Source organism: Hoplias malabaricus, chromosome 9 (assembly GCF_029633855.1).
Source record: "Hoplias malabaricus isolate fHopMal1 chromosome 9, fHopMal1.hap1, whole genome shotgun sequence".
Classification (NCBI taxonomy): domain Eukaryota; kingdom Metazoa; phylum Chordata; class Actinopteri; order Characiformes; family Erythrinidae; genus Hoplias; species Hoplias malabaricus.
In genome coordinates, this window is record NC_089808.1 from 6,829,516 (window position 1) to 6,842,978 (window position 13,463).

At 37.2% G+C, this 13,463-nt stretch overlaps 1 protein-coding gene across 1 annotated transcript in view; it reads left to right on the top strand.

The window, feature by feature from the left end:
- LOC136707274 (immunoglobulin superfamily member 1-like) overlaps window positions 1–13,463 on the top strand; it is a 75,596-nt gene that overhangs the window by 14,329 nt on the left and 47,804 nt on the right. Inside the window, exons 4-9 of the mRNA XM_066681254.1 lie at window positions 199–219; window positions 1,055–1,075; window positions 2,774–2,794; window positions 4,590–4,610; window positions 6,208–6,492; window positions 12,869–13,159. Coding sequence (XP_066537351.1) covers window positions 199–219; window positions 1,055–1,075; window positions 2,774–2,794; window positions 4,590–4,610; window positions 6,208–6,492; window positions 12,869–13,159 — 660 coding nt within the window. The remainder of the gene's footprint in view (window positions 1–198; window positions 220–1,054; window positions 1,076–2,773; window positions 2,795–4,589; window positions 4,611–6,207; window positions 6,493–12,868; window positions 13,160–13,463) is intronic.

A 13,463-nucleotide genomic window follows, 5' to 3' on the forward strand; every position in this document is an offset into this window, starting at 1 on the left:
GGAATAGTTTTATTTTCTGCTTCTTAAATCCACTGCAGCGTTTACTGTGACCAAGACATATATCCCTCAACTGCTCGCAGAGAATGGTGTGGATGGCTGCCCTGTGTGTGTGTGTGTGTGTGTGTGTGTTTGTGTATTGTAAAATGACTTTATTTATTTATTTATTTATTCATTACTTTTTTTGATTGGCTCCAACAGCTGCTGTGTCCGAAAAAGCAGGTTGGTAACTGTTTATTATGTTGTCAGTCCTGGACAGAGTTTATCTGTCATTTCTTTGTAGACATTAGATATATGCAGATATAACACCATCCACTCTTTGTGGAAGGATTTCTAGAACATTTTGGAGTGTGTCTGTGGGAGTATTTGCCCTTTCATCCAGAAAAGTAATTGTGAGGTCAGACGCTGATGTTGGAGGAGAGGGTCTGGTTCACAGTCTCTATTCTAGTTTCTCCCAGAGATGTTCAGTGGAGTTGAGGTCAGGGCTCTGTGTGGGTCAGTCAGGTTCTTCCACACCAATCTCACCTAATCTTGCCTGTATGGACCTTGCATTGTGCACTGGGGCACAGTTACACTGGAACAGAAAAGGGTCGTCCCAAAACTGTTCCCACAAAGTTGAAAATATACAACTGTCTAAAATGTCTTGGTACAGTAATGCAATAAGGTTTCCCTTCACAGTAACTAAGGAGCCTAAGTCAGCCTCTGAAAAATAACCCCACAGCATTATCCCTTCTCCACCGTACTTTACAGCTGGCCTCAGTGTATTCAGACAGATATGTTCTCCTGGTTTTGGCCAAACCCAGACTCATCCATCAGACGGCCAGATAGAGGAGTGTGATCTGTCACTCCACACAACATATTTACTCTGCTCTAGGGTCAAGTGGTGCTGAAGGAATAGTTTTATTTTCTGCTTCTTAAATCCACTGCAGCGTTTAGTGTGACCAAGACATATATCCCTCAACTGCTCGCAGAGAATGCTGTGGATGGCTGCCCTGTGTGTGTGTGTGTGTGTGTATTGTATAATTACTTTATTTATTTATTTGATTGGCTCCCACAGATGGTGAGTCCCATGGAGGAGGTAGGTAACTGTTTATTATGTTGTCAGTCCTGAACAGAGTTTATCTGTCATTTCTTTGAAGACATTAGAGAAAGTGGTAGCAGCAGAAACTTGCCGCTGGGACTCTTTTCCACTGCAGGGCCAAGCCATTACATGCACCTATGATAACTTTTCCGCTGGCTGTTCCACACAGACACGGTTCGGCACAGAACGCAGTACCACTTTAGAAAAACACGACACTTATAAAGGTTTATAAATGGTTTAAAATCTGTTTATTAAGTGTTATTAATTATGTTGTTATTACATTAATAGTCGTTAATAGTCAGTTATAACAAATAGATAGAAGGGGCAACACTGATTTTGTTTGCCAAATAGTGAACCCACAACCATCTACACTGTTAAACCTCAGATCTTGCCAAATACTGAATAGATGCTGTCAGTCTTGGTGGGCCTCCAAGGCCTTTACACACATTCTCCATGTTTTCTTTGCCTCTGGGACAGCTGGTGTTCTGAAGAGTTGTGCTACCCTGTTGAAACGTACTGCCATGGTGTACTTTTATATTTACAGTTGTTTAAATTAAATAGTAGGTACGCTAAATGTTGTGTATCAGGAGATGCTGCCTACAGAAGTATAAGCAGGAGACATGCACAGCCCAAATCCCCTTATTAAAAATATTATAAGATTAGTATAATAAGTATAAAATATATAATAGTATATTAGTGATAAGAAATGTTTTTATAGTTTTTTTACATTTAATTCACTGTGTACAGTTTTGGAACATTCAAGTGAATAATAACAGTGAACTATGAATGTGTATTGCATAGAGAAACACATATTTAACAAGTAGCACTTTTCGACAAGGTAGCACAACTCATCCGAACACCTGTGTACAAGCACACACTACTGCAGAAAGAACTGGACTTCTCTGAGAAAGTGATGTTCAGAACAGTTGCAAATCCAGAAAATATACTAATTTTAGAGCTATTATTCACAGCATTGGTCTAGTTTCATAATTATTGCATATTGTTGATTGATTCTATGATGAAACACAAACACAATTCAATTTCATGTTTTTTTATCAATAAATAAAAATCTAGTGTAGGTCACTGTCACAAAATCAAAGTTCATGAGGAATGTTGCTGGGTTTATTTTATTAAATTTATACATGAGCAGTTGAAATATAAGAGTTATAATCCGGGAACAAAAATTGTGTTACATAGTGTAATGTTCTCCTGGTTTTGGTCAAACCCAGATTAATCCATCAGATGCCAGATAGAGAAGCGTGATTTGTCAGTCCACACCTCATATTTCCACTGCTCTAGAGTCCAGTGGTGGTGGAGGAACAGTTTTTTCTGCTCCTTAAATCCACTGCTGCGTTGACTGTGACCAAAACAAATATCCCTCAACTGCTCCCAGAGAATGCTGTGGATGGCTGCCCTGTGTGTGTGTGTGTGTGTGTGTGTGTGTGTGTGTTTGTGAGAGAGAGAGAATAGGGATAGAACTGGCCCTTTTTTACACCAGAGAGCATCTTGTCTCAAGAGATGGGTCCAGCTGGTTCTACGGGTTGGAATCAATCTTTGAGAAAGATCCGAGTGTTGCCATTGACCAGAACATAGCCCTTCAGAATCCAATAACATTGGATGTTCATGTGTGTATGAATGTGTGTGTGTGTATTCTAAAATGACTTTATTTCTTTATTTTTTGATTGGCTCCCACAGATGAAGCATCCCAAGTAAGAGGTAGGTAACTGTTTATTATGTTGTCAGTCCTGAACAGAGTTTATCTGTCATTTCTTTGTAGACATTAGAGAAAGTGGTAGCAGTAGAAACTGGCCGCTGGGCCTCTTTTCCACTGCAGGGCCGAGCCATTCCATGCACCTATGATAACTTTTCCGTTGGCTGTTCCACACAGACATGGTTCGGCACAGAATGCAGTACCACTTTAGAAAAACAAGACACTTATAAAGGTTTATATATAAATCTGTTTATTAAGTGTAAATTATGTTGTTATTACATTAGCAGTCATTAATAATCAGTTATAACTAACAGATAGAAAGGGCAAAAGTGACTTTGTTTGCCAAATAGTGAACCCACAACCTTCTACACTGTTAAACCTCAGATCTTGCCAAATACTTATTAACTTAATACTTATTAATTAACAAACAACACATTCTTACCCTTGATATTTTCAGCTCACTGACACTTTCAGTACTAGACAAAATATGTTGTCACTGTCGCACTGTTACAAATGATTATTAATGACTTTTAAGGTGTTTACATCCTAATTAATACTTGTGTAATAAACGGGCATTAAAACCATTTACAAGGCTTTATAAATGTAGTCATATTTTAAAGTGATACCCAGAGCGCTTACAAAACGTTTTCTCACCACGACTAGCTAACTGTACTCAGGGCCACAAATTGTTTGAAGGAGCCCAGGAGCAGTGAGAGACACACTATCCTCCCTTTTACAGGTCGAAAACGCCTCACAGTCTTTTTGAAGGTATTCATTTTAGGTAAAAAAAATATGCCATAGTGTTTGTTTAAAAATTATTTTATTGTTTAAAAACATAAATATCTCATCTACACAATTAATGGGGCCATGGCTGGTGTTTCTTCATCATTTAAATCTGCTAAAGGAAATAAACCCCACCTCACTAGTCAGTTTTAACAAGGCAGCAGTAGAGGTACAGTCGTCATGATTAGAACAGAAACAACTTGAAGCTTAGTTTCAGATGTGTGAGGCTGAGCATGTTCTGTGTGTGTTTGGAAGGTTGTAGTCCTCGCAGGAGCACACTGAGAGTGGTGTGGTGTACTGAGATGCTAAGAGTGTGTTTACTGCTGTAGATCTTAAACATACACTGTACGGACTAAAATATTCAGACACACACACATTACCCTTACAGGAGATTTTATGAAATCCCGTTTTAAATCTATAGGCATTAATATGGAGTTGCCCCCCCGCAGATATAACACCATCCACTCTTTGTAGAAGGATTTCCAGACCATTTTGGAGTGTGTTTGTGGGAATATTTGCCCTTTCATCCAGAAAAGGCAATTGTGAAGTTAGACGCTGATGTTAGAGGAGAGGTTCTGGCTCACAATCTCTATTCTAGTTTCCCCCAGAGATGTTCAGTGGAGTTGAGGTTAGGGTTCTGTGTGGGTCAGTCAGATTCTTCCACACCAAACTCACCTAACCTTGCCTGTAATGACCCTGCATTTTGCACTGGGGCACAGTTATACTGGAACAGGAAATGGCTTTCCCAAAAACCCAGTGGTGGTGAAGGAACAGTTTTTTTTCTGCTCTGAAATCCACTGCAACGTTGACTGTGACGAAGTCATATATCCCTCAACCGCTCCCAGAGAGTGCTGCAGATGGCTGCCCTGTGTGTGTGTGTGTGTGCATGTGTGTTCTCAATGCCCATAGTGCACTAGTGTGTGTGTGTGTGTGTGTGTGTGTGTGTGCGTGTGTTCACTGCTAAGCATTTTATATTTTGTACAATGAATATTATTATTTTTTGATTGGCTCCCACAGGTGCTGTGTCGCAAGAAGGAGGTAGGTAATTGGTTATTATGTTGTCAGTCCTGAACAGAGTTTATCTGTCATTTCTTTGTAGACATTGAAAAAGAAAAGTAGAAAGTGGTAGCAGCAGAAACTGGCCGCTGGTCCATGAAATAAAGACCTCTTTTCCACTGAAGGGCTGAGCTATTCCAAAATTTGACTGTGTGCAATGAAAATCTGAGCAAGCACATAATTTTGTCCAAGAGAAATAAAGATCCATGAGTGCTCCATGACTTTCACATTTCATAATTCTACTTACTAAATTAAGACTAAACCTGCTAATGTCTTAAAATAATGGTTTGGTTTGAGCTGATCTTCACACAGACCCTGATATTACAGCTTATAATAACCTCATTCATGGGATCTTGATATACTTAATAGAAAACAAACACAAGGACTGAACAATGATCAAGATGTATTTGTTTGTTAACAGAAGAACAGTTCAGCAGTTGTTTTCTAAAATCCCATGAGTTTTTCCTGTTCGGAATTCCTATTATGGGCAGGATTCAGAATACACAAGAAAATGACAGTTCAGTGGTCGATTAACTAGTTTGTTTTTAGGCTGGAGAAATTTAGTCATAGCCTAAAGGTTATTGAAGCATGTGTGGAACTACTAGGTCATTGGTTCGAGTCCCATCACCTACAATGGGTAAGTAATTGTTCATTAGGCTGTCATTCCTGATCAGAGTTTATCATCTGCCATTTCTTTTTAGACATTCAGATTCTACACTGTAACAAAATAGGCTTATAAAACAGTAATTTTCTGGCAGCAGGCGCTATTCTTTAGTTTTAGAAAGCTAAAGAATAATTTTCTTTAAAAAATATGAAGAACAGTTTAAGTTTAGGTGATTACTACTGTGATTACAAAGGTTATCATGTATAACACACATGAAAATTTTAATTTTACTTAATTTTACTCTAGCTGTCAGGAAAAGCACAATCTCGTTGTGCCTGAAATAATGTCTTAAACAAAGTAGTGAAATGTCTTTTGTCTTAAACAAAGTGGTGAAACTCTCCTTATCTTGAATTCTGAAAGATTCAGCCTCACTGAGATACTCTTTTTAAACCCAAATATGTAACTGACCTCTCCAAAATTAACCCACTTAGTTGTGATGTGTTCCACCAGGTGCTTATTACCACTAAATTTCTCAGTCTTGTTGGTGCTGTCCAGTGAGTTCTGTAAATAAACTTATACTGGAGACACAGCTTCCAGTGAACTACTGTAATACTGCACTATAGTTTTTACAGTGAGTCTCTGACTCCAGTGATGTGTAGAGACTGTAGGAGTGTAAAACTCCAGTGTACTGGACCTCATACACTGTATCTGTTCATTTATTCTGTTAAACATTGTTGCAGTAGTGAATTAAAGTGTTTACATTAGTATTTTGTTTTGTAAACTGAGGCCCTTATGTTCCCACAGAGAGAACAAACACTGTGTTGTCTATTAAGATAAACAGGTGTTTTTAGGAGAGACTGTGATCATCTCTTCAGTGTTCATTGGCTTCAGTATTACAGCAATATGGGTTTATCATTTTTAATGTTATTCAAATATAGAGCTATCTCTAAATACTGTGTTATCTTCTTCCTGTAGCTCTACCCACTCCTTCACTGACTGTAGAACCAAAGGGAGAACTGTTCACTGGAGACTCAGTCACTCTGAAGTGTGAGATTACGACTGATGGTGATTGGACATATGTTTGGGAAAGGGTTCCTCCTGAAGAGTCAGCTACAGGGATCCAGGCTGATACTGAAGACAGAAACACACAAAGCGTTATAGTAGCTGCTGTTGATGGAGCTCAGTACAAGTGCAGAGTACAGAAATCTGACAGAACACAATCGTCACCGTACAGTACTCCTGTTACCCTCACTGTGAAGGGTGAGTGCTTTAACACTTCTTTTTATGCATGTTCATGTTTACAGCAGCAGTACATTGTGTTTCTACACTCACAGTCTGCTCTCTCAGGTAACTGTGAATACAGAAGCACTTTGTAATTGTAATATTACAGACTGTAGTCCATATCTTGCTCTGCATACTTTTTTAGCCCTCTTTCACCTTGTTCTTCAATGGTCAGGACCCCCACAGAGCAGGTATGATTTATGTGCTGGATCATTCTCAGTGCTGCAGTGACACTGATGTGGTGGTGGTGTGTTAGCGTGTGTTGCACTGATATAAGAAGATCAGGTAACATAAGAAGGTAGGTGTGTCTAACAGAGTGAACAGTGAGTGGACACAGTGTTAAAAAGCTCTAGCTGCACTGCTGTGTCTGATCCACTCACACTACTCACAACACACACACACACTCCACCACCACGTCAGTGTCACTGCAGCACTGAGAATGATCCACCACCACCCTGGGGGTCTTGTGGGGTCCTGACCATTGAAGAACTGGATGAAATGTGAGAAAACAAAGTATGTAGAGCATGAGATGGACTACAGTCTGTAATTGTAGAACTACAACATACTCCTGTTTCATCAGTGGTGCTGAGAAAATAGACTGTGAGTAGAAACGAGGAGGTGGTCATGATGTGATATGGTTGATTGGTGTACACATTCTATTCATACATTTTTCTATTAATAAAGTGATGAAACATTTCTGTTTAACTTTTGTTATGGATTCTGCCTCTAAATATTTCTATTAATAAACTGAAGAACTTTAGTAGTTAATTTTACATATTGTGTTTGTTACATACAGTGTTTGTTCCAGGAATATATCTTCATCAGAATAATTTATAAACAGCCCGAGTGCCTCATTATTTCTGAACATATTCCCTGTAACACTTTATATTAAGTGCTGATTGTGATTTTTTTTAAACATACATTTAAAAATATTTCACTTAACTGTGATAAATTTATCCGTCTTATACGGTACTTGATGTAAAGTAAAGCAAAATGGCAAAATATTTTTTGTTTACTTTCATATTTTCTTGCATGTATACTGTATTATTAACATTTTTTAATAATTATTTTTATGTAGGCTATTTGGAAATCATTTGGAAATACAGAGAAATTACGTAAAAATACATTGGGAAAATCTGTAAAAAATATTTTTTTTTTACAATGTAGGCACCCCTTTACCAGTTTATGGCGAGTCATTTGAAAACCCAAACAGGGCTAACCAATCATGCCTTTTGGCTGCTAACCAAATCAATTTCTTCTACCTTCGAAGGCAGTTGGGTAGTGATTTTGCACACCAGCCTTTAACGTTTCGTCCTGGTCTCGTAACCTTAACAAAAATAATAAATTAATACATTTTTCTCCTGAAATAATATAACTAGTGAAAGAGGTGTGAGGGTGGGAGGGATTTATGCATCTGGCTACAGTGATTCATTTAGGAAAGTATCACACGTCAGAAGGCACATTTACAGTGTCTGGTGTGAGATGGGCTTAGACAATCAAAGTGGCTACTGCCTCTCATCTGCCTCGCGCTGCCCTTACGTCCCTTGTGCTCCAGCTGAAAATCTGACTTGGGGAACTGTGCACTGAATAATCAAGAAGGACAACATGTCTGCACACATTAGCTATATTTCATAGACTTTGCTTAGCTGTAGACAACGTAGCAAAAAATAACCTCTGTAATACAGGTACAGTTCAATTAATCACAAATATATGAAATAATTACAAATAAAGATGCAGCTTATCTCAGTTTACTAGAACACTTAGAATAAAAATCCAGCACAATTTAACAAATAATCACTAAGAAAACAGTATATTTAACAAATTACGTATACGTAATGTCTCTATCTTGTTTCTACTTTTGTGTAGTTGACCTTTTAGTTCATAGTTCTTCTTTTGTGACTTGTACACGTAGTTTATATTTAGGCTCCTTAGTTCTTTAGTAGAGTTCTCTTAAGTCCCTTTAGTCCTCTACCACTCCATCTCTAGTTTGTTCTTAGTGTATCTCTTTATTATTTATTATTTTTTTCTGTCTTTGTTAGAGTTTAGATATTTTTGTTTATTTTAATCTGTAGCTTGTCTCCTGTTGTGTGTGTGTTCCCTTATCCCTGTGTGAGGTTTAGTTCTTTTTTATTCCCTGTGTGTGTTCTAGGCTCTATTCTGTGTGTGTCCTTGTGTATACTCTGTTATTGTCTTGATTTATTTTAGCTTTTTAGCGTTTTGTATTTCTCTAACTTTAATCTTTGTCTGTTGTATTTTAGTCTTTTCACCTGTCTATTGTTATAGGTTTATCCTTAGTTCCTGGTTCAGATCTTAGTTTTTCTCTGTTCTTATATACTTTTTGCATATTCCAGTTTATTGTCCTGGTTTCTTTTGCTTGAGTGTTTGGCTTTCTGCTTAAATTCCTGTCCTGATTAGTATATATCTTTTGATTTTTCAAACTCTGCATCTCTGCACATACTTCCATCCCCTATGTCCCTTGATCTCTGCTCTCCTTCATGACAGCACACTGAGTAAACAGCAGTACAGCTGCCGGTGCCACTGGCGCTGACCAATACAAACTCTGCCACATACCAAGCCCAAACACATTAACACCACCACCACGCCCCATCCACAAAACACAATCACAACATAATCCCCTTCAAACCCTAAAACAACCCCAAACTAACCAAACTGGTGGCTGCCAAGAATGCTGTGATCTCCCTCACAACCTCCCCAGCCTCTCTCGCACTCTGTAATGTATATCCATGAGGAAGAGCAGTATTCTAGTGCCCTCTATTGACCAGTCGCACCTGTTGCCTGCACAGTCTTAAGCAAAGTGCTGAAACTCTCCTTATCTTCAATTCTGAAAAATTCAGCCTCACTGAGATTCTCTTTTTAAACCCAGACATGTAACTGACCTCTCCACAATTAACCCACTTAGTTGTGATGTGTTCCACCAGGTGTTTATTTGCACTAAATTTCCCAGTCTTGTTGGTGCTGTCCAGTGAGTTCTGTAAATAAACTTTTACTGGAGACACAGCTTAGAGACTGTAGGAGTGTAAAACTGCAGTGTACTGGATCTCATACACTGTATCTGTTCATTTATTCTGTTAAACATTATTGCAGTAGTGAACTAAAGTGTTTACACTCTGTGTGCAGCTGTATTTTTTTGTAAACTGAGGCCCTTATGTTTCCACAGAGAGAACAAACACTGTGGTGTCTATTAATATAAACAGGTGTTTTTAGGAGAGACTGTGATCATCTCTTCAGTGCTCATTGACTTCAGTATCACAGCAATATGGGTTTATAATTTTTTATGTTATTCATATATATGGAGCTTTGCTACATACAGTGTTTGTTCCAGGAATATATCTTCATCAAAATAATTTACAAACAGCCCGAGTGCCTCACTATTACTGTATTACAATATACAGTACATTCATTAGGGAGTGCTGTATTGACCAGCTGCACAAACAAAGTGGTGAAGCCCTCCTCATTTAGACTTCTGAAATATTCAGCCTCACTGTGATACCTTTTTTAAACTTTAAGATCTGTAAATAAACAGTTACGGGAGACACAGCTACCAGTGAACTACTGTAATACTGCACTACAGTGTTTACAGTGAGTGTCTGACTCCAGTGATCTGTAGACTGTAGGAGGGTAAAACTCCAGTGTACTGGACCTCATACACTGTATCTGTTAAAATATTAATTCTGTTAAACATTTTTTACAGCAATTAAAGTGTATACACAGAGCAGTGCTGTTTTATGTTGAGGTCAAATGCTCCATCATCTTTATGTAATTTATTTCCATAAGCAGCCCTGCAGACCTTACGATCTGTCCGAGTTAAAAACTGAAAAATCCAGTATTATTGGTGTCAATCAATAAAAAATATTTTTGTGAACACTCATGATTAATCACAAGTAAAATGCTAGTATTTTCAGTAACACTCTATAAAGAATGTATTTAAAAGCCTTTATAAGTGCAGTTATTACAACTTGTAATTTGGTAATAATGCTTTGTAACCATTCAATCCATTAATAAAATCTATTAATGCCTCATAAGGCTCTTATAAGATATATAATCAATTGTTTTGCAACATATAAACATATAGTAGCATAAGTGCCACTATTAATTATAATGCCTTTTAAATGAATAATGACTTTGAATGAATAATGTGTATAACTTTAAAGAACCTATTATAAATAATGAAAAATTATAAACATATTATAAATGCTTTCATTGGCATTTTGGCATATTCATTGCAATTTAAATATTTGTATTATATTTATGATTGTTAATATGTATTATAGGCTTTTTACAATAATGCACAAGTTATTATCCATTTAAAAGGCATTATAATGAATAGTGACATTTTTATATAAGATGGACATTTTTAAATATACCTCATAATAATTGTTATATGAGGCCTTATTAGAGTGTATATGTCTAATTACAAAGCATTATTACCAAGTTACCAATAGTTATAACTACATTTATAAAGACTTATAAATACCAGCTTCATAGAAAATGTTAGAAAAAGTATGATTTTTTTTTAAAAGGGATACAAAACAATGTGTCAATTCCTCATAGTACGACCCACACACACAGTAACTCCTGACTACACCACCCCTGTCATAAGCGTATGGTGAACCCACTTTAGGCCACTCAACTGAGTGCCCAAAGCTATCTAATAATATATATATATGTTTAGGTTTAATGTATTACTAGGACTAGTATTAATATTAAAATATTTATATTAATTTTAGTATTATAATACTTAATATTAGTATTAAACTGATGTATTAATAGGATTAGTGGAAGGTTCACACTCAGTAGTTGAAAATTATATACTTAAAATGTATTCAGTTTTGAGCTGTTTTTTTTTTTTTTTGTCAGTGATTTGAGAAGACACTTCATGCAATTTGTATTATTAATACATTTTAATAATTGTGAACTCCCTTATTAGACCAAACATTTTACGGTGAACCAATGATTTTTGTCAAAATATCAATTGTGGTTTGTGAACTCTTCACAGATCATGTTTTTGGGAAGTGTTCCTGAGTCCATGCAGTGATTTCCAGGACAGAATTGTGTCTAATTTTAATGCAGTGCTGCCATAGTTGTCCACTGGTGTGTTCAGCCTTGTCACTCACAAACAGAGATTTAACAGAGATTTCTCATGTTTTTCTCAGAAACCTTTACCTGCTCTGTATGATTACAAAGCAATATTTCCAAGTTACAAATACTTAAAGCTACATTTATAACGGCTTATAAATATTGGCTTCACCGAAAATGTTATGGTATTTTTTTTTTTGAACAATTCCTTTTTTTGTAGAAGGGAGACAAAACAAATGTGGCAATTCCACAAAGCACATCCCACACACACTTAGTGTACCCTTACTACAGCACCCCTGTGATAAGGGTAAGGGGACCTCACGCTAGGCCACACAACTAAATTCATTCATTCATTCATTATCTGTAACACTTATCCAGTTCAGGGACACGGTGGGTCCGGAGCCTACCCGGAATCACTGGGTGCAATGCAGGAACACTGCCTGGAGGGGGCGCCAGTCCTTCACAGGGCAACACACACACACATGATGTCAGAAATAGCTATATTTTCCTTCAGCAGAGTGTTTTCTTCTATTTCGTCTTCATGTGTACAGGATTCTCACTGTGTTTCTCTTTCTTTGGTCCTTGATTTTGTCCTTCTGGATGCCAGAGTATTTATTGGGTTTGATCTCGGCTTGGTGTTATATCTTCACCAAAATCAGTTAAAAAGAAAAGCATTAATGCATTTCTATTTCTATGAATATCCCTAAAACACTTTACATTAAATGCTGAATAGCTGATGGTAAACACTGCATTAATTAGAATCAACAAAACGTAAAGTAGATCATTAATAATTCTGAATGAGTAGAGCCCATTTACAGAAATGCAACATTGTGTGTGAGGCACAAGGCCTAAAACTAGTATTAGCTGGCTGTTGTCTTCAGGCCCTCAGATGGCACTGAATTAAAAACAGACACCTTTCTTTACTAGAAATCACTGCATGGGTTAAGAAATACTTCCTAAAACCACTGCCTGTGAATACAGCTTTTCCACTGCATCCACAAAAGCTAATGCTGCCACCTTTCTGGGCCCAAGCTCATTTAAGAAGGACTGAGGTGAAGTGGAGCTTGATTTAAATGAACACTGTGGGTAAACGGAGGCCTTTATTTTCCCACAGAGGGAACAAACACTGTGGTGTCTCTTCATTGTATTAAGATAAACACTCCTCAGTGTTCATTAATCTCATTGTCACAGCAAAAGGTATTTAATTTGTGATTTTCATTAACTGAGCTGTCTCTAAATGTTTGTCTTATTTCTGTAGCTCTACCCACTCCTACACTGACTGTGGAACCAGACGGAGAAGTGTTCACTGGAGAGTCAGTCGCTCTGAAGTGTAAGATTAAGGATTATAGTGGATGGACATATCAGTGGGAAAAGCAGAACTCCGATGAATGGAAACCAGTGTCTCAGTCTGAGTATGACACTGTAAACACAGGCACTATCAACATCAGAGAAGATTCTGCAGCTGTTGATAATTACAGGTGTAGAGGAAATAGACAGGGAAGACCAGATTCATCAAATTACAGTGTCGTTCTAAAGCTGACTGTAAATAGTGAGTGAATTAAACTTTTTAGATATTTTCATATTAGTAGCATTCCATTCTGGATTATTTCACATTAACGTTATGCTCCACATGCTGTAAACAAATGCCCTAATTAATGTTAATGTATACTATGATTAAATAAGCAGTGTTAGTGTAAAAATTGCTGAAAAAAACTTAAACACTAAATGAGTGATGCCCAGTGTTCATTCATTCATTGTCTCTAACTGCTTATCCAGTTCAGGGTCGCTGTGGGTTCAGAGTTTTTAGATATCAGTGTGGTCACTGTTAGGAGGTAATTACTCTCCTCACTGTT